We start from the raw sequence: 22,975 nt of genomic DNA, 5'->3' as shown, positions 1-22,975 counted from the left end.
TGAAGTGCCTGTTCATATCCTTTGCCCATTTTTTAATTGGGCTGTCTTTTTGTTGTTGAGGTTTTGCAGTATCTTGTAGATTTTAGAGATTAAACGCTGATCGGATTTGTCATAGCCAAAAATTTTTTCCCAGTCTGTAGGTTGTCTTTTTACTCTTTTGGTGAAGTCATTTGACGAGCATAAGTGTTTGATTTTTAGGAGTTCCCATTTATCTAGTCTCTCTTCTGGTGCTTGTGCACTGGTACTTACGGTTCGTATTTGGCACCCTCCATTTTTGAAGGCAAGTTTCATGTTACTGGTTCATGCCTTGACAACAGGGTAGCCATATTCTAGTGACTGAACAGAGCTGTAGAGGTAAAGTCCTTGCCCTAGGAGCTTATATTCAAAGTTACATGGGATAATATGCTTCAGAGGACATAATCCACCTGACTTCCAATATTTTGGCCATTCAAATCAGGTTTAATGTGCTAATGTTGCATAAAAGACACGTTAAATATTACTAAATTATCTCATTCACAAACATTTTGCCAAGGGCTTACGAATATCTACTATGTAACTGAACATCCACCACAGAAAGAAGTTTATCTACTTGAGATATAAAATCTAAATTTGTTTATTCAGGAAATATGTATCAACTACATACGGGGTACTGTGCTGGACATTTAGAGGAATACAAGGTATATAAGCCAAAAATGATACAGCCTTGTACAGATGTGAAAGCTGTGTCAACACAAGGGTGCTCAGCTGAGTGCGCGAACAAGGGTGGAAATGTAGCTCATGCTCTGCTTGGCAAGCCTTTTGCCCTGGTGGGAAGCTGTCACCAAGTGGGGGAACGAATACCTTTTCTAATTTACAAACAGATGCTCGGTGGGCTACCTAGTGATAGCTCTGGACATAAATGCCACTCATCTTTTGATAACACAAATCTGCCCACAGTGCTCCTGTGTTAAAATTTCCAATGGTTCTCCATTGCTTGAAGAACAAAAGCAAGTTCAGAGGATATTCAAGGCCCTTTTACATTTGACCTACTTTTCTTCTACTAATTCTAGATGCAAACTCTTTCTTCTAGTCATATTCAACATCCAAACAGAGTCGACAACATATCATGCATCTCTTTCACGCACTCCTACCTTGCTATGTGCCAGGCATGTCCCCTTCTCAGCCTTACTCTATGAAGACAACTTATGTTCATCCATTAAGACTCAGAGCAAACATCCCTTCTGGGTATCAACTATCCCCTTCAATCCCAGGTAGGGTGAGTTACCACCTCTTCTTTGCTCCTGTAGTATTCTGCATATCACTAGATCATGGAACATAAACATATTACATAGAACTTAAGTTGTCTATATGTCTTTCCCTCTAAATTACAGGTCTTATTTACAATGCCTGGGAAATATAAGAATGCATAAAGAAAAAGATAGTACCTAACTTCAAGCAGTTTATACTTTTTTGGGAAAATAAAAACAAGGTACTATAGGAAAACCAAAACCAAACCTGTTGCCGTTAAGTCGATCCCGATTACTATAGGAAAAGCACGTATAAAAATGGTACAAGGTGTTTCATACCGGCCGTTTAGTTTGCTAAGTCACTGTCTATAGGAATAGGCAAACCTTCAGCAAAGACTAGAGATGATAAGAGAAACCATGAAACAGTTTCAAAAACTCTTCTGTTGACTCAGAGACAGTAAGAGATCATAAAAAGAGTCTTCCATGAGGAGTTAAAAGATCTGGTTTCTGGTCTTGGGTTTGTCCTTATCTGCTGTGTGACTTCAAACAAGTCAACTGCATATGCTCAGCTCTAGCTCTAGGCTTTAGTTCTTTTCCTATAGCTCTGTTCCTATAGAGTTATGGTGCGCAAATAGATAATATATGTGAAAACACATTTAAAATTATTAGGTGCCATTGTAGTGAACGTTAAAACTGAGCTTTCTGGTTCATAAAATAACTGAGAATCAACACATAAATCTAACACTGATCTACCATGAATATTCAAAGAGTGTGAGGCATTGGTTGCTTTGCTGGACACCAAGAAGTATAGAGAATTTTATACCTTGGGGTGACGAGGCAGCTGCTCCTATTAAAATGTTAACAGGTAAAATATGTTAACAAGGTAAAATATGTTAACAGCTAAACAAGTGAAACAGAAGTAAATATAAAGGAGTTCAAAAAAGGAGGCTATTTCTGGTTAGAGTTGTTTAATGACAGAGTAGTGATTATAAAAGGTTGTGTGAGGAAAGGGTATTTTGAAATTCTAGGGGGTAGTTATGGAATTTTAGGGAAAAAGTACAAGAAAGAATGAAAAGATAAGAATGAAGGTCTCAAATAAGAATAGACGACCCGTTTGGCTAGAGCAGTAAGCTTTCATAGCGGAGTTTCTGATTAGGCAGGGAAAAGTAGGTTGCAGACAGCCTGCAGGAGGGTGCTCGGCTTCACTCTGAGGCAAACACATTGCTGCTAGCTCCTATCTAACAGCACTAACTAGAGGGCCTGAGATCAGGCCAAAAGGTGGCTTGACCTGCTTTAGGATCCTTAGTCCTGTCTCAGATGAGTTGTTAGACTGGTCAGATAAACAATCTGTGCCAGATTCTAATACATTGATCCTGATTTTTTTTTGTTTGAGGAAAACATCACAAGAGATTTCATGTTGAAGAGTACAGACATCTTAAGTGGCCACAATTGCTCCTTCTGTTTTGACTGTGTGAGAGAAAAGAGAGGAAGTCAGAAGGAACGTTAATCAGCAAGCTAGACAAGTAACTGAAGGTTCTCCCTTTATTAGCTGTAATAGCTCAAGGCTGGTGAAAAGAACACTTCATGAACCACTGAGGCACCACTGTAAGATGATGCTTTAATGTCAAGTTGGCATGAAGACATTGAGCTATTACTAGACCCAGCAGGATATAGGTTACAAAATAGAATTCAGGACAAGACAGATAGGGATGCAGAGACTATAAATATACATGAAAACTTTTTGAACATTTCGTGTGAAGTGTATTTGGCCCTAACAAATTGCTTTAAAAAGACTTTCTAAAGCTACATTCATTAAGATTACACGAAAAGTTACATATTAAGCAAATTTTTATATTTTAAAGGGAAGGATAAGAGGCAAGCTCAATTATAATGTAGCTTTCAGATAAATTATTTATCTGGTTATTGAGGCAATGCAAAACACTGTCATCTTGTAAGAACACTACCTAGTATTTTAGGGGTAAATATAATTACTGAACAGTTGAACTAAGGACAAAGGGAAGTAACATTTATGAAGCATTCTTCATGTGTCAGTGATTCTTACGTTTATGTTTTTTATCTCATTTAATCCTTAAAAGAATTTCAGTCACTTCTGTGGTTTAAAGAAGTTAAAAACTTGTCTGAAACTTCCCTGAAAGAAAAGAGCTATGATTCTATTAAAGTTCTACCCAACTGCAATGCTGACATTCCTTCTGCTCCCCTCACTTCTTTGCCTCACTTGGAGGCTGAATACCCAAATCTTAATACATGAAATAAATGTCATGATCACTTATTTATGAAATGTATCGTTGATACCTGGCTCTTAGATATATTGCCAATTTCACTTAATGACATAACAATCAGTAAAAGGAAAATAACATTCAGATGCAAATAAAAATTCAACTCAAATTTTACAGGCATTAGCCTCCTTCAGCCTATGTCAGCAACTGCTATACTCAGATGTATCTTACTCATCACACCTCTCTTCTCAAGTACATGACACCCTGGGTCATTAGCCCAGTTATGGCTTTCATGTGCATATATTTATGGTACCTGATTTCCTATAAATGTGTAAGATAAAAGTTTTCCTAAAGTAACTAGGATAATTTGATAAAAGACAAATGAATAAATGAAGTGGAATCTGCTACAAATAACTCAAAAAACAAAAATCAAAGCAAAAGAAAACAATAGCTATAACCAAAAAAGACTTCTTATTTCCTCCTGAAATGACTTCCCATCTGCTTTTAAATGGCAACATGTTTTTCCATTCACTGGAAGCCACAGCCAGAAGCCAAAGACAATGAGCTCCGCGGCCACGGGGGAGCGGCAGGCGGCAGAGAGTGCTGAAGGATGTGCTGCCTGCTTCAGCCTCTCCTTTGAGGCTTCTCCCTAGTGACTGCATTCGCCTTCCAGCTGGCGACACACTTCCTCCTGGGACCCTCCTGAGGATTAAAAAATGCTTCAATTCTCTGTATATGCTCTCCAGAGAGGGAAAATGGACTAACTCAGAGAGGGTATAAGGAGCTATTTCAAATAGTGGGCCTGTGCAAACTTTCATGGAACAATGTTGATTGGGCAAAATAAAGTACTGTTGTGGTGGTGTGCCGTCGAGTCGATTCTGTTCTGACTCATAGTGACCCTTTAGTACCAAGTAAAGAGAAAATACATATTTTTAAAGCACTCCCCATCTCCATCTCTGTCATCTTCTAGAACTTTTTAATTATCAGTAAAAAATGCTCACCACAGTTGAACATTTTGTTTCTAAAACACAATCAGAGCGCCAGTGATTTCCTCATCTCCGGCTCACCTGGCCAAATTTCTTGTTCATATAGCTAACTAACTGTGTACACTTAAATAAAATTAATTTGACACAATCTTGAATATACTACTCTCCTGTGACAATTAGACAATTAACTGATTGGTATTTTCATTTTTAAACCAAAAGTGGCCACTCTGAGAAACAGGCTGTGCCTGCAGCAGGGTACAGCGCCACAAATAGAAGACTCCTCTTATGACAAATGGGAACTGAAGTCTAGTTTTCCTGAATATAATTTTTTACCTTCCACTTCCCCATCCCAGTTTATCAAGGGTTTATTAAACATGTTCTGTGTAGTAGGATCTGTACTGGAGCATATGGTCTCAGCCTGGGGAAAACATAAATTAGTTACATTAGTGGTAAAGCATTGAGCCTGGCAGAAGTCAGGCAACTGAGGTCCTGGTAGAACTCATTTTACTACTAAAAAAAAAAAATCGTATCTAATATTGGTTTTCAAACATTGCAGCACCATTTTTTCTGTTAAAAGAAGACACACAGGGAACAGAGACAGGATCTTATATTTTATCTGGAGCTAAGCTTTACCCGTTGCCAAAACCAAACCTGTTGATGTAGAGTTGATTCTGACTCACAGAGACCCTATAGGACAGAGTAGAACTGCCCCATGGGGTTTCCAAGGAGCAGCTGGTGGATTTGAACTGCTGACCTTTTGATTAGCAGCGGAGCTCTTAACCACTACACCACAAGGCTCCAAAGCTAAGCTTTACCTGTCCTAAATATCATATTCATTAACTTTAAAAAAGTTTATATTGGTAACATTGTTAGCAGCCGTGAATTGGTCATGGTGAGCCCATGCACAACATCGCTCTGTGCCACCCCCATGATTGGTTGCAGATTGGACTATTGTGATCCACAGGGTTTTTACTGGTTGATTTCCAGGAGTATATCACCAGGCCTTTCTTCCTAGTTCATCTTAGTCTGGAAGCACCGCTGAAACTTGTTCAGCATCATAGGAACATACAAGCCTCCGCTGACAGATGGGTGGTGCCTATATGTGAGGTGTACTGAACTGAACCCAGGTTTCCTGCATGGAAGGCGAGAATTCTACCACTGAACCACCACTGCCCCTGGTTTAATGATAATTATTCTCTTGAAACAGTAAGAAACTCGTGTAAATTGCCTAAATATTCAGAAAGAACAAAAGAGTGAAAAAAACCTGTCTCAGGTTTTGAAATGCTAGTGCTGCTAAGATGAAGCTCTGGAACAGAACTGCTATGAAGTTGTAACAATACTTTGATTATAAATAGGATATCCCTTCCCCACACAAGCAATTGGGACACAAAAATATAATTTGAGGAGGGGAAGAATTTAATGCTATTTCTCCTGTAGCTATTTTTAAAAGCTCCAATATAAAAATAAATCAGAAATGTGCTTACATTTTATACTGAGTAAGGCATGTATTACATGAGAATTAGCAAGCTGGGACAATTATTCCTGGCACCAAATTAGTTCTTTCTCTTCAGCCAGACAGAACTTCATTAACTTTTATTTTTGCTTCGTATTTCAATGTTACTTCTATGAATTACTTTAAAGTGAGAAAGGCACATTTATACTATATTAATTGCTCTTCTACTTCACTTAGAACAAGTGAAAGATTTAGGGCTTCCTTGCTGCTTCCTGTAAACCAACATAACATATATGTGATAACATACACGTGATGCTGCCCCGTGGTCTCATAACAAAATGAAACCTAGAAATGCTGGAGCAGGTTATCAACAGCAACAGAAGTCATTTTAACTTCATGGATGGTCATGCCAAAGAAATACTTATAAAGATTACTGTTTCAGATAAGACTTAAAGACTAATGCACTTCAAGTGCATCTCAAACTACTTTGTACATGGCTTTTTTCCAGTCGAGTTGGAACACACAACAGGGGAAATATCAAATATCCATAGTCCTTAAGATAAAACTATAAGTAGATTTGATAATTTATTTTGGTTGTTGTTATTAGCTATGACTACAGACATACTAAGTCCAATTTCACATGTAAATTTGTCTATAGTATTCTCCAAGTACCACTAATGACCTGTTATGTGCTAATCTCTTAGGTTTTTCAAGAAAACAGAAACGAACAATAGCAAGCAAAATAGGATGTAGAGTCCCAGCCTGTTGGAAAATTCAGAATGAAAAGACCCTACACTTCTTATTTAGAAAAATATTAATTTCCTGGTGCATATCCACATCAGTGGTATTCAGGAGATATTTCTGTGTTAAGGAATATAGTCTGTCCTTTTCTTAAGAAACACATGTAGAAAAATTACAGAATTATTTTAATGAAATTTTATTTTGTAAATAAAATCAACCTAAGAGTTGCTAAGAAGAGGAAAACTGCTTATCTGTCATACTTAAAGTGGTTTTCATATTTTTATGAAAGTCTTTCATATTCCTATTACAAGTATATTTTCATAGTTAGGGGCAGAATGTGTGTCCCTTTTACTGTTTTTATGAGAGAATCTTTGTTAATACACAAGTAGATTGTGAAAATTTTCCAAAATGATAGAAGATGTTAATAATACAATCCCTTTGCCTACCCCTTGTACTTCAGGGTGCTTTCATGATATCCTAATTTCATTTTTATGATATCCATGATACAACAGTAGGAAGTCTCCATTTGACAGGTAAAGAAATGAAAGTTTACAGAAGTGTGTGAATGGCTAAAAACTGCTGTATGAAGAAGCCCAACACAGAATCTTCTGACTTCTAGTTCTTCTTTCCACTATATTATGCTACTTCTCCAAAGACTACATTTTGAGAAATAATACAAACCGTGTAAGAAACAATCGACATATAGGCCAGGTAAAATGCAATTTAGCTCAGTGATTGTCATGTACGGCATTTCCTGTTTTAAGATTTTTAATACATAATCATTTAAAACAGTTGGCAGCAAGCAGTCTTTTCTTGCTAATGGACCCAAGCGACTGCTTCCCTTACACCAAGGTATTTTGAGGGGAATTGTCTTACCTCTGCTCCTGAATATGTATCTGTTTGGAGGATGAGTTCATCTAGGTCAACCCCATTACTGATTGGCATAGAGCGAAACTGCAGGTTAAATATTTCCTTTCTTGTTGCTGCATCTGGTAAAGGCACATAGATGATTCTATCAATTCTCCCAGGCCGCATCAAAGCCTATAAAGAAGATGAGGCAACATGGATTAATCAAGCTCAGAAATAACATTCCACATCAGGCACCAAAGGAAAAGGGATGTCCAGAATCTCAGGAACAACTCACTATTATTCTTCATTAGTAAATAAAACAAGTACTAGAGATTCTATAATCTATTTCAAGTATTTCAACAAAGAAACAATGTTCAGAGTACTTCTGAAACAGAAAAGCAGTATTTTTGGAGGCTTTCTGCTCCTCAGCAACTGTCAGGTCAGCAGAAGATGATTATTCTCTTTTAGGAAATATGTATATCACTTACACTCATTATATCAAAAGGAACTGTTAGTAAATTGCTGTAATAAAAGCAGAACTTTTGACATAATCTCCCATAATTCCATCTTTGTATTTCTTTATCACTCAATGATATTGTCCAAACATATCATTAATAACACATATAGATTGAGTAGGTCTAGCTTACAAAACAACTGTTGGCAAGATCAGAGGATACAAATTTAAAAAAAAAACACCCATATTTTTATATACCAAGCAGCAAACAATTAGAAAATTAAATTAAAAAAATCCATTTATGGGAATACATTAAAAGATAAAAACATTAAAAACTTGGGAATAAAATGAACAAAAGGCATGCACAAGCACTTCACCAAAAACTACAGAAATACTACTAAGAGAGATTAAAGATGACCTACATAAATAGAAAGGTATACCATTTTAATAGATTGGAAGACTCAATATTGTTAGGATATCATTCTCTCCAAATTTATATATAGATTCAACACAATCCCAATCAAAACTCCATATAAAGATTATAATAAAGAAATTGACAAGCTGATTATAAAATTTCTATGGAAACAAAAATGAGAAAAGTGAAAGCATCTTAAATGATACTGCAACAATTAGATATCTATTTAACTTGAAATGGATCATAAATCTTAATGTAGAAGCTAAAACTACAAAACTTCTAGAAGAACTATAAAAGACAAAATTGATAAACGGATATTTGTGGGAAAAAAAAAAAAAACTTTTACCATTAAGAAAATGAAAAGGGAAGTGACAGCAGGGAAAAAATATTAATATGCTACCTAAAAAAGGACTTGTAGCCAACATATATAAAGAACCCTTACAATTTAATAATAAGAAAATAAACAATTTAATTGAAAATGGCAAAAATCTGAACACATACCTCATTAAGACGGTGAGGTGGTAAGTACATGAAAAGATGCTCAACATCATTAGTTATCAAATCAGTGCAAATTTAAACCACAATGAGCCACCATCACATTACCTTAGAAATGACTAAAATGAAAAACACTGACAATACTAAATGTTGGTAAGGATACGATGCAACTAGAACTTAAATACACTGTTAATGGAAATTTAAAACAGTACAACCACTTCAGAAAACTATTTGGCAGTTTCTTAAAAAGTTAAACATACCCCACTTTAACAACCCAGCCATTCCACTCCAAGGTGTTTACCCAAGAAGTCTGAAAATATATATCCACACAAAGACTTGCACATGGATGTTCACACAATAGCCTAAAACTGTAAACAACCCAAATGTCCATCAACTCATGAATGGAGAAACAAAATATGTATCTTCACATGTTTTTGTTTGTGTGCTGTCAAGTTTCCACATAATGGAAAACTATAATCAGCAATAAAAAGGAATAAACTACTGATACACTCAACAACACACACAAGTCTCAAAACGATTATGCTGACTCAAAGAAGCCAGACATAAAATAATAAACACTATATAACTCCATTTATATAAAATACTAAAAAACCCAATCTAATATATCCACCACTCATCTGTCAGTTTGTCGTACTGTGGTGGCTTCTGTGTTGCTGTGATGCTGGAAGCTATGCCACTGGTATTTCAAATACTAGCAGGGTCATCCATGGTGGACAGATTTCAATGGAGCTTTTAGGCTAAGACAGACTAGGAAGAAGAACCTGGCAATCTACTTCCAAAAAAAAAATTGGCAGGTGAAAATCTTACGAATAGCAGCGGAACATTGTCTGATATACTGCCAGGTTGGAAGGCACTCGAAATAAGACTGGGGTAGTGCTGCCTCCTCAAAGTATTGTATATCTTAATGACGTGGATGGAGTCCAGCTCAAAATGAGAAGAAACAGCTGCAAACATCCATTAATAATCAGAATGTGGAATGTACAAAGTATGAATCTAGGAAAATTGGAAGTCATCAAAAATAAAATGGAACGCATAAAGATTGATATCCTAGGCATTAGTGAGCTGAAATGAACTGGTATTGGTCATTCTGATTAGGACAATCATATGGTCCACTATGCCAGGAACGACAAATTGAAGAGGAACAGCATCTCATTCACTGTCAAAAAGAACATTTCAAGGTCTATCTTAAAATACACCGCTGTCAGTCATAGGACAATATCCATATGCTGGATTCAGAAGAGGACATGGAACGAGGGATATCACTGCTGACGTCAGATGGATCTTGGCTGAAAGCAGAGAATACCAGAAAGATGTTTCCCTGTGTTTTATTGATCACGCAAAGGCATTCCACTGTGTGGATCACAGCAAATTATGGATAACATTGTGAAGAACAGGAATTCCAGAACACTTAATTGTGCCCATGTGGAACCTGTACACAGACCAAGAAGCAGTCATTCGAAAAGAATAAGGGGATACCGTGTGGTTTAAAATCAGGAAAGGTGTGCATCAGGGCTGAATACTTTCACCATACTTATCCAATCTGTATGCTTAGCAAATAATCCAAGAAGCTGACTATATGAAGAAGAACATGGCATTAGGAGTGGTTGAAGACTCATTAACAACCTGCGTTATGCAGATGATACAATCTTGCTTGGTAAAAGCAAAGAGCACTTGAAGCACTTACTGATGAACATCAAAGACCACAGCCTTCAGTATGGATTACGTGTCAACATAAAGAAAAAAAAAATCTTCACAACCGGATCAGTAAGCAACATCATGATAAACGGAGAAAAGACAGAAGTTGTCAAGGATTTCATTTTACCTGGATCCACAATCAATGCCCATGGAATCAGCAGTCAAGAAATCAAACAACGTATTTTATTGGGCAAATCTGCTGCAAAAGACCTCTTCCAAGTGTTAAAAAGCGAAGATGTCACTTTGAAGACTAAAGGGGGCCTGACTTAAGCCATGGTATTTTCCATCACCTCATATGTATGTGAAAGCTGGACAATGAACAAAGACTGAAGAATTGATGCCTTTGAATTATGGTGCTGGACTACCAGAAGAATGTACAAATCTGTCTTGGAAGAAGTACAGCCAGAATGCTCCCAAGAAGTAAGGACGGCGAGACCCTGTCTCACATGCTTTGGACATGTTATCAGGAGGGATCAGTCTCTGGAGAAGGACATCATGCTTGGTAAAGCAGAGGGTCATGGATAAAGAGGAAGATCCTCAAGGAGATAGAGTGACACAGTGGCTGCAACAATGGGCTCAAACATAGCAACCATTGTGAGGCCGGCGCAGGACCGGGCAGTGTTCTGTTCTGTTGTACACAGGGTCACCATGAGTCGAAAATGACTCTATGGCACCTAAGAACAACAACAACAACAATCTATAGTGACAAAAAGCGGACCGCTGGTTGCTTAGGACTTGAGGCAGAGGGAAATGCAAATGGGCAAAAGGAATCCTGCGGAAGTAATGGAAATGTTCTGTACTTTGCTTCCAAAGGTGCTTTCACAGGCGTAAACATCTCTTTAATTGAATTTGTCTTTAAATTGATGCAGCTTATTGTATGTAAATTATGCCTCAATAAAGTTGATCTAAAAAAAAAGACTAGTAACTTGCATTTGCTAGTTCTCAGTATATGTAGATCAGTAAAACTTACAGCCTATAAAGATGTTTCAGATCTCCATCTAAAAAGATTATCTTCTTTGATTAAGCAGTTTGGGAAAGGTAACATAAGAAGTGGTCAGTAAGAGAAAGAATACTTAAGGAGTTGTAACAGACCAATTCCTATGATTTGGCCATGAATATAGGTATCAGGTACCACAATCATTTCAATCCCATAGCCAACTCTTAAAAAAAAAAAAATTAAAATTTACCAGGTTATGTTCATGTTTGGAGTTCCAAATAGATTGTTAAAACTTATGTAGCCAACACTATTATATCTCGTACCAGTTTTACAAAGTATTCATGAGAACGTTAACAGAGGCAATAAAAAAAAAAGGGTTTTCAAGTTAAGTAAGTTTGGGAACCACTGGGTAGAAACAAAATTAAACAGGTTTCTACATGAAGGACTTTTTTGAGCCTATACTAATGGATATGAAGAATCTCCAAGAGAGGGCTATAGTAGTAGGTAGAAATCCTATCCCAAATTTCCAAACCCTGTTGGCTCAGTGGTTAAGGGTTTGGCTGCTAATCAAAAGGTCGGCAGTTCGAATCCACCAATAGCTCCTTGGAAAGTCTATAAGGTAGTTCTACTCCTCCTAAGGGTCACTGTGAGTCGCAATTGACCTGACGGCAACAGGTTTGGTTTTTTGGTTTGGTTAATCATGGAATATCTCAAAAGCTTAATATTCCATTTCCCCATGCTACAATTCCTAGAGCATAGTATCTACCAAATATCTATTAATTCTTAAGCAAAAGGTCAGTTAAGTCAATCAAGAAAAATATACAGTAAATATATTTATTTTGTTTAAAAATGAATGCTTTAATTATTTGTAGACTATTCCCCACACCTGACACTAGTTCATTTGCTAGAAATAATCCATGATCAGCTTCCTTGAAATGTAATTTATCCAAGAATTCAAAACTTCATTTTAATCAATAGGGATCACTTCTCCCCCTACCTAAAACAAATACAGGATTCAGGAAATTAGGATAATCCCAGTCAATATATATTTTCAAAGTATTAAAAATATTTTCTAGCACAACTGGCATTAATATTTATATAGCCCTTAAGATTTTATAAAGCACTTTTCACAAACTGTATCTCATTCAATATTTCCCCAATCCTGTGAATTAGACATTATTATACTCCCATTCAGACAAAGAAAATGAGGCCTAAAATCACACAATAAACTGCAGAAACTGGACTGAAATCGGGTGTCTCTGAACGCTGAATCAGTCCTTTTTAATTTTACTATGCTTCCACTGTAACATGATACTCATTATCCATGGACAAACAAAAACGATTCTTGTTCTGAAAATGATGTAAGTAATAAAACAGATTTAAAGAACTTTTTCATCAAGAACTATTTTAGTTGCTGGGGATATAGCTGTGAATAGCTTTACTATTTTTTTTAAAGTTGAAGTTATCCTTTTCACCCTTCTGGGAAAACTAAAATTCTAGGCTATTTTAAAATTTCCGTTCTAAGAGTTGAAAGAACATCACAGCAAAGGATATAGAGCATACACGCCATCTAAGATACTGGAACAATGCTCAGCATGCGGCCTGTGCTTTTTTTCTGTTTTAAATTGTTGCTGTCCCGGGGCAGTGCAGGTTGAGTGCACTCAATGATTATAACATTGTCTGGGCCAAAAGCCAGCTAGGCTTTTCCTGGCCTGATCCTGTCAGTGAAAGTTATACTTAAAAAATAGTAGGAAAGAGCCTTCCTTCCTGTAGAACCCCAAATGTGTTAACACCCTTCCTAGAATTTCTTTAAAAATACTGTTCTGGTATATTAGGGTGGAAGAATGTTTTCTGAATGATGGAATGTTCTGTTACTTTAAAATCATCATATAACAACTCTCAATGAAAATACAAGGTGAGGCCTTCTAATTCTTTGAAACCCAAGGTCACAGATATTGCGGCCTCTATATTAAAACTCTGTTACAGAAAAAATCACAGGGTAAGCTGCCTTTTCGAGAACTTATTCAAGACCTTGGGCAAGTCTCTGTACTTCTAAGAGTCTCAGTTTTTTCCAGGGGTGTGAACCTGAACGAATCAGTTTGAAGCCCTGGTTTATACTCAGCCATAGCTTCACTTCTTTGCACACGGTGTTTGCTCTCCCTTTTCCCACCTTCTCAACAAGGTAAATTTCTCCTCCTCGTCATTTAAAACCCAGCTCATCTGGACCAGGGAATATTTCTGGATTTTTTTAAAAGGAAATTTGAAGCTGCTCATTTCAAAGTCTTATCTTAAATCAAATGGAAATTGTCATTTTTCACTTTCTGAATCAGCTGTAATAACTTTAAGGTTAGACAATTACCTTACTGAACCAATAATGATTGTGTTTTAAAAAATACAAATAAAACTTTCATTTCCTTGTTTAGAATTTCTGGAAACAGTTTCTTTCTCTCACAGAGTATCCTGTCCTTAGTATCAAATATACTCATCTCAAAAGGGTTACTTATCTATGGGGGTGTGTGTGCACAATATAAATATATATCATTACTACTTACTCAGTTTTACTATAAAGTTAAAAGATTTCAAATTCTTCTGAAAAAGTTTACTAAGATAAAGGCTGTAAGAATTAGGAAAATTGGTTTCCCTGTTTTAACAGAGCCTATTGCTTATTTGAAGTATAATTGATCTCGGTCCACATTCCTCTCATAACTGTTTCTGCCTTTCTAAAAAAGTTTTTTGTATGCATCAGGTAGATAGTGGCTGTTTTCATCTCATTAAATGATTGGTTTTTATAGGGTCGCTATAAGTCAGAATCGACTCCATGGCAACGGTTTTAATATCATAGCATCCATCAAGTTGCAATTTGACTCTCACCTCATCCTTAAATTCTGAATTAATTTGTTAATTAATCATGTATTGTCATCTTTTCTACTACTGTCTTAGTCTACTGATTAAAACTTGCTGCATTTAACTCTTTCAAGGATGCTTTATAAGTTTTCAACATGCTTCTTCGTATTCCTCATAGTGCTTTGCACAAAGAAGTTGCGAAGCAGATGTTTTGGGGTTACCTTTTAAGTATCACGTGGGTAATTAAGATATTGTTATTCAAATTTGATATAAAATCTTTCTCTGTTTCCTGATGTCTGGTCAGCAGATACCTCTCCCGAGTATGTAAAATTTATGTTCTTTCTCAATGCCCCCAAAGCTTGATTACCAAATAATGTAATAAGAATGCTCCTTTGCACAGCGGCTTTGATGAGTTTTAGTAAATATTGTTAATTTTACTAGTCTTTTAAGCCATTCTTCCTTCAGTCTAATGAAACTTTTTTAAATTACCAAAATGCATAAAATATATTATAAAACTATATTTCTGGAACATCGAGAACTTCAAGCTTTAAGACTGCAGTTAATATCAGAAATATAAAACATTTTCAAAAGGCAACTTTGTCTATCTCCAGGCTGAGTGATAAATCAACAACATGGTAAGATTTAATAAATACATGCCTGTTCTGAAACCTGCTCTCTTAGTGATTTTTCTATCAGGTTTCTATTGAAGAGAGTGAGTACGTTTCTTATAAGTTCTTCTTTCTCTATTAGGAAAAGGCTATGAACTGAGACTTGCAGAGGCTATGGTAGGATTTCAGAGGCAAGATATAGTTGTTAAATATCAATCCTTTTAAAACACTGAGATTCAGAAATATAAGCCAAGAGTCTGTATTTTGACCCGACTTTTCTACCCATTATTCTAACCTCCAACTTTTAGAATAGTTGTTTAGCCATTCATTTATTCAAAGAACATTAACACCTATCATGTGCCAGGTATTAGGAATCCAAAGATGACTAACATTCCCTACATTCACGGAGCTCAGAGTCAAGTACAGGGGTAACTATACAAGAATAGTAATAATAATACTATCATCCAACACTTAATGACATATACATGCCACATGCCAAGCACTGTGCTGACCTCTTTATATACATTGTATTATTTGATTCATACAATCACTCAATGATACTAGGACTGTTAGGATTTTAAAGTACCAAAAGGTTAAATGATTTGCACAAACACACAGCTAGTGAGTGACAGAGCTAGATTTTAACCCAGTTAGGCTGATCTTTTGCCCTCACTTTTAACCTGTATGCCAAATTACAAATTTATAAACTAGCTATATACCAGGAAGAGTCATAGAAGACTGTAAAAGAGAAGATTTTAATCTGAGACTTGAAAAAGAGGAGCTTGCCTGATGAAAAGAAAGGAAAAGAAAAAGATAAAATGTCATTCTGGGCAGAAAGAGAAGTGTGTATGAGGTCAAGGACGCAGAAAGCAGCACAGTGAGCTTGGCTCACTTTGGTTGCTTAGGCACAACTGGAGTGACATGGTGACAAGAAAAAAGTAACTGCAGATACAGCAGGAGGGGTACACTGAGGTCACACAGGCCTGAAATACTGTGCTGTTTGGACTTTACCCCTTGAGGTGCCATTAAATGGTTTAAAAATGGGGATTTACAGTATTTGCGATTAGAATGATCCATTTAGCAGTAATGTAGATAAAGGGATGGGGAAGAAGAAAAGAGTAAGACTGGTGGCAAAAACCCACCTAGCAAGGCAGTTGTCATATTCTATACAAGAGATTATGTTGGCTTGATTTCACTGAGTAAACATTTATAGGGGCCTTATATGTGACATTGCTGAGTTTGTAATGTTGAATAACACTGCTGAGTTTCTAGGTACCGTATATGTGACACCTGAGTTTATAATGAATATGATTCCTGCCATTACATATAGCCTACAATTTGATGGGGCAGACAGACAGTACACAAACACAGAAATATATTACAAGGAAGACTGAGTAGAAGTGAGAGATTTAAGAGGTAGCATTAACCAGGCCTATTAATTAGTTGGATTTAGAGGAAGAGAGAGACAGATGCCTAGAATAAATTCAAGGTTTCTTTGAAATAAATCAGAGCTGTTACCAAAGATCCACCTCTCTCTAATTTCTGGAACCATTTTCTCATTGACTTGTTTTCATTAGAACAAAGTGTAAAGGCTTAGTGCTGCTTTTCTTTCCTAGAGAAAGGCATTCCCTGCACTCACACACATACTTTTGTTGATCATTTTAAGTGAATGGGAGTCAATGGAATCTGATTTTTCAGCATCTACTTTAATACTTTGGTCTGAACAAGTATTTCTCCACTAATTAAATTAGATTTGAACATTTGACAAAATATAGAACTACAAGTGTTGAATTTCAGAATTTATAAAAAAAGAAAAAAAAAAAAAAGATTAGATAAGTAAAGCTCCTTCACATGAAGTACCAGGAATGATTCTGTGTTCTTTATATAAATGTCAGGAGATGAAAAGCTTAGTATTTGTTTTGTAATAAACCAATCACATCTTCAGCAATGATCATGTAACGCTAAACTGTGGGCATTTCCTTGGGTAAGAAGGGCAGCAGATACTATATGCAGTCCTAGAATTTGCAGGGCTGGAAGACCCATTTAAAAGGCATCTAATATGGTAATTTTTAGTCTGCGGTACACAAGCAGATTTATAGTGAACTCCTGGAATAAAATTGTGTGGGGATATGACCGCATATGTGTATTTTGAGGGGAATTCTTATCAGGGGAATATAGGCGTCTATGATGAAAGGACTACCTTAATTTTCACACGCGAAGAAACCAAGGGTTCAAACGGGAACAAACCGGTTTGAAGTCCTAGTATAAGCCATTCCTGGGAGGGCAAGAGGTTTACTGCGGTCACAGTGTGGGGCAGACCTTTCGAACGGTTGCCCTAGGGACGGATCACAGGTATGCTTAAGATGGTGCTTCCTTCAGCTCTCAGGAAGGCCAAAAGGCCTGGAGAAGCCAGAGACTTTAGGCAGGCAGACGGCAACTGTATCTGGTTACTATTACATGTGTGCCATGTTGTGAGAAAGTTCGAGAAGCACTGGTGAAATATACTTGGAGACATGGGTAGGCAAGCAGATGAAGTAAAAAAAATGCAGGTTTGAATATATTACCTCTGGTAGGTAATTCCCAGGAGTTTGGTCGTTATCTCATAGTTCATAGGAAATTGTGGAAGGTTTTTCATCAGGTGAGGGACCGGCTTGGCTTTTTGATTAAAAAAGTAAACAACTCTGGCAGCAATGTGGAGATAGCACAGGAATAAAGTGCAACCCGCAGTTAGGAAGCTAATACAATCCTCAGGTCTCAAAATTAGAACAAATAGCAGAGGCAGCAAACTGGAAAAAGACTATTTAGGAGATGTCTTTGAAGTAGAACTGTCAAAAGCTTTCAGCTTTTTATTAGACATTTTTTCCTTTTGAAAATGCCTCTCCACTTTGTGAAAGAAGATAAAATAGGATTTCTTTTAGATAGATTTGTATTTATTCTGCAAAGAGAATAATACCTACCAAATTAAAATTTGGACCTTACACTATGCTACTATATCATTTTTTAAACTGCTGGCAATGCTTTTTAAACAACATATCAATTCATATTACAGCTATTTAAAATATTCAGTTACTCCAGAGTTGAGGGACTCTTGTAGTGCTCAGTTTGAGACTTCACAGAGCAGTTCAATCCCACAAACATTTCCTGAGTATCTACTATGTGCCAGGCACAGGATTAGGTGCTAGGGTTACAAAGCTCTTTGTTCTTTGAAAAATAATTCTTTAAAAAGGATTTCTATACGACAACATCTGAGCATGTGTTTGTATTAAAACAAATAAATCAATCAGTCTGCAGGCTATCTGTCTAATGTTGGGCTTGCTCAGTTCTGTAAAAACCCGCAGCACTGTGCAAGAAACGACTTGATGCATTTGACAGCAGGTGTTCAGGAAGAATGTACCAAAGTAAATGGCAGCACTTGATGATGAGCACAAAGGAGTGAGGAGAACAGAACAAAAACAATTCAACACACACTTAAGTTCTCTTACTAGCATGATATATTCTTCATCTACTTATATTTAAAGGGCCCTTTCATAAAGCCAAAACAGTATTTATCTAGAACTAATCCTACTTCTTCCTCTTGTAAAAAGTGAATCTAGTTTTTGAAAACCTATGGACTAAAAGGGAAAGTATTGTAAATTAATCTTTAAAATATTTCTATAAAATTCATTCCTTTGAAAGTTCCCCATAAGCTAGAAGTGGGGGGCAAAAACTTCCTTACATATATACATTGCTTTTACGATATCCAAAAATAAATAAATCCATAGATCTTCAATGGGAGATGAGGGCCGGGGGGTGGGGGGCAATCTGTCCCCTGGTTATTTCTCCAGAATCTTCTCTCATTATTTGATCCCTCCAGGTCCTTTATTTTCTATCACTACTGAACTCCTTGTAGTTCCCTGAAGATAGCACATCCTTCACGCTTCTGTACCTTTGTACATGGTGATCTCTCTGAAGGGTTCTGCCACCCCTGCACAATGCACTCCAACCAAATTCTAGTTATTCCCTGAAGTCATTTCTGCATAACCAAAGAAACAGTCACTTCCTCTCTGTTACCTGTACACGTTGTTCATATTCTATGGCACATATTACAGTATAACATTTGTTACATGTTCTAATGACCCCACTCAACTGTAAGGTACTTAAGGGACATACATTATTCACACTAAAAAGAGAAAAAAATCAGATCATCAAAACTTAAGATGATCTACCTACAGGTACCTACCATATGCATGCAGTTAAGAAATATGTAAGATATCAGGTGGTACCAAAAAACACGTTCCTCAGGATATAAAGTTTCTGGATAGCTGGAGTTTTTAACCTATTACACACAAACCATTTAAAAAAAAAAACTTAAAATAACAGAAATCTTCTGATACATATATATATATATATATATTTCATACAATGGATAAGGTAAACATAAACCTTTTCTTACTGACTCAAAAGTTTTCTTTTTCCTTTCTATCATGATTAGATACTATCCTGGGCTAAAGGTTGATGTCAAGGATACAGCAGTAGCACAACAGATTTATACAGCATGACCTGAATGGGCACTACTGGATGGAATGGCATCATGCAGCTGTGAAGCACTGCCAGCCTGTCTGCACTTGTACAGCTCCCAATGTCTCTACAGGCACTGAGCTGCACCATGGTGTTTCCGTCTCCCATCCCAAAGAGAAATATTGTTTCTCTTTTCCACTCCTACCAGCCTCCCAATTTTAAAGGTACAAATTACCAGGGTATAGGAAGCTGTTTCTTATCAATCCCACCATCTGAGTGCAGGGCTCGGCTATCTTTGCCTCCCTTTCTTTTTTTTGAACTCCCAGGTTGGTCACAGCCCACTTCTGAGCTCTGTGACTATCAGCGCTGCATCTGCCTTGGTTGTTCAGTGCACTCAGGGCTTCCAACCCCTGCTGAGATTTTGCGTTTCTAACAAGCTCCCTGCCGGGAATTTGCATTTCCACCCCAGATACACTGAATCAGAATCTACATTTTAACAAGATCCCCAGGAGATTCTTGTGTATAAATTCCTGGGAACCTGTTAGAAATGCAAATCCTCAGCAGGGAACTTGTTAGAAATTCAATTTCCTAGTAGGGGTTTGAACCAGACCAAACTGGTTCAAAGGCCTGAGTACACTTTCTTCCTTTTTTACCTTATCTTTAATATACATACTACAAGGTTTTTCTTTCTTCTTCTTCTTTAATATTTTATAGTTCAAAATGCTAGCTCTATTACTAACTGAATTTTAAGTTTTTAATGCCCACATCAAACAAGAAACACCTGAGGTTTAGAACACATTCTAACAGTGGGCCAGTGAGGAATGCAGGGAACCATATTCATCTGTAGAGCTTGGCAAACCACAGCCCAAGGGCCAAATTTGTCCCACTGCCTGTTTTTGTAAATAAAGTTGTATCAGAACACAGCCATGCTCAGTTGTCTATGGCTGCTTTCATGCTAAAACAACAAAGTCAAATAGCTGCAAAAGATAACATGTGACCTGCAAAACCTAAAATCTTCATGTAGTAGGTAAACTATGTCGCTCCGGAATTCATGTCCACCTGGAATCTCAGAATGAGATCTTATTTTTAAATAGGTCTTTGTAGGCATAGTAAGGTGCCCTGGTGGCAGTTAAAGCACTTGGCTGCTGAAAAGTCAGTGGTTTGAAACCACCAGTGGCTCTGAGGGAGAAAGACGTGGCAGTCTGCTTCTGTAAGGATTTACAGCTTTGGAAACCATATGGGTCAGTTCTACTCTGTCCTATAGGGTCGCTATGAGTCAAAATCGACTTGATGGCAGTGGGTAGATACAATTAGTTAAGAAGAGGTCATAGTGGATTAAGGTGGACCCGAAGTCCAATGATGGGTGCCTTTATAAGAAGAGGAGAGGACACACAGGGAAACAGACACAGGGAAAACGGCCATGTGAAGAGAGAAACGGAGAGTGAATGATGCACCTACAAGCCAAGGAATACCAAGGATTGTCAGGAGCCATCAGGAACCAGACAAGAGGCATAGGGCCAGTTTCTCCTTCGGAGCCTCCAAAAGGAACCTACTCTGCTGCTTGGTTTCAGACTTCTAGCCTCCAGAACTGTGACAGAATGAATTTCGGTAGCTTTAAGCCACTCAGTGGTAATTTGTTATGGCAACCCTAGGAAACTAATATGATCTACTACCTGGCCCTTTACAAAAAAACCTTGCCAATGCTTAGAATAGTGGTTATTAACCCACACTGTGCATCATAATTACCTGGTGAATTTTTATCAACTAGATTACAGCTAGGGTCCCTTCCTCCAAGGATTTTTATTCAATTAGTCCAAGTTCAGGCACCTTGTTTTTACAAAACTCCTCAAGTGATTCTAATGTGTAGTCAAAGTCAAACCACTGCTCAGGGTTTCTCAAACCTCAGTGTGCACAGGAATCATCTGAGTTACTTATTAATTTAGGAGAGTCCCCGTGCCCTATTTATGCCCCATTTGGATTCAGCAGATCTAAAGGGAGAACCCAGAACTCTGCATGTTTAATAAGCATGCCTGTTGACTCTGTGGCAGTGAGCCCGTAGATCAGACTTTGAGAGCTATGGCTTGAAAAAAATCTTACAGGTAAAATTGGAAAAACTGGCCCTCTGCAGCAGTGAATCACTTCACTGTAACTGCTCTCACGTCTTAGTTTTCTAAGCTGTAAAATGCGGATCTTTCTACTTGTCTTGCCTACTCACAGGTTTGCTAGAAGTGCTTTGTCATCTCTAATTTATTTGGAAGGTTCAAATTATACCTGATTTGTTCTTCTAAAAAATTTAGATAATTAACACATGATAAGCAATAACAAAAGTGAAGTCCAGCAAGTAATGCAGACATCATAATTTGAGCACTATTTTAAGTGTAAAAACAAGAAAACTAAGAATCATGTCAATGACTTTCTGAAATCAAACCTGGAGAATGAAGGGTTTCCAAAAAACTGGTCATATATACTGCAGAGATTACACAATCGCTCAAAGGTTAGAGTACATAACTAGCTATATCCCCTTCACTGTCCAGAGGATTTCCATTACCTAAAGATTACTGGGTAGGTTTAGGGAAGGGAATATCTGTAAATCTCTGAAATTCTAGACCAAATTTTATATGCAAAAATTTGTATGCATATTTTTCAGGAGACTGTATCTATCAGATTGTCAAAAAATCCACTCTCCAAAAGAGGTTAAAAGCAGTCATTTATCCCAAAGTTTCTACATCCTAAGACACAGGCCGTATCATCCCATTATGAATACTTCTTATGGAGGAAAAAAAAAAGAAAAGTCCATTGTGAGTTATTTCCAAATGCTGGTTTAAAACGAATCCATTTAAGAAAGATCTATCGACATTGCTGAATTTCTGGTATTTTCTAAGTTGGGTAGGAAAAAAAAATAATAGTAACACTTACTTCCATGGAAGCTGCAGTATTTATAACTAAAATTTAAAGTCTGTCAGAAAAGCCACAGTTGCAATGACATTAAATATGAGCAGAAAAGGCATTAAGTTTTCCTGTGGTTCCTGGGCACTGAAAACAGCAGCATTTCCTTACATGGTCAAGTCCAAATATAAGTACTGAGACCTGACTGATTTTACATCTCTCAGACATCTCATTATTCAGTCACACCAAGTGGTCAAACCCCCAGAATAACCTAGATTCCACACTGTGTTTACTCTATCTTTAGCAAAGGACCACTCACTGTGGCCATTCCAAACTCTCTGGAGTTATGAAAAGAAGTTTGATTAGTTTCTTCAACACATGTTCATCTCTATCTAGTACAGGGTAGACAATTGAGATTAACAGCTAAGTCACGTTAACATCACCTCTGGAAGAAATTGTCTCCTAGGACAGTTGTTTCCAAACTTTTTTTATCATGCATCCATACTAGGAAAAATAATTTTTGTACTTTTCGCCAATATTCCTATATTTATTCAGAAAGTATATACACTTATTCCTGTATTAGTATATTATAAAACACACAAAATATACATTAAAAAATAATTCAACAAAA

The 22,975-nt window shown here is 36.9% G+C and overlaps 1 protein-coding gene across 2 annotated transcripts in view; it reads right to left on the bottom strand.

Moving 5' to 3' along the window:
• AFG2A (AFG2 AAA ATPase homolog A) overlaps positions 1 to 22,975 on the bottom strand; it is a 355,632-nt gene that overhangs the window by 48,677 nt on the left and 283,980 nt on the right. The window contains exon 15 of one of the 2 annotated variants that reach the window (XM_004386855.2): positions 7,520 to 7,684. In XM_004386855.2, coding sequence (XP_004386912.1) covers positions 7,520 to 7,684 — 165 coding nt within the window. Of the gene's footprint in view, positions 1 to 7,519; positions 7,685 to 22,975 lie in introns of those variants that run through there. The other variant, XR_002825682.1, reaches the window with a different exon arrangement.

The sequence above is a fragment of the Trichechus manatus genome, unplaced genomic scaffold (assembly GCF_000243295.1).
Source record: "Trichechus manatus latirostris isolate Lorelei unplaced genomic scaffold, TriManLat1.0 scaffold00174, whole genome shotgun sequence".
In the NCBI taxonomy this organism is placed as follows: Eukaryota; Metazoa; Chordata; class Mammalia; order Sirenia; family Trichechidae; genus Trichechus; species Trichechus manatus.
This window is presented reverse-complemented; position numbering and strand designations above follow the sequence as displayed.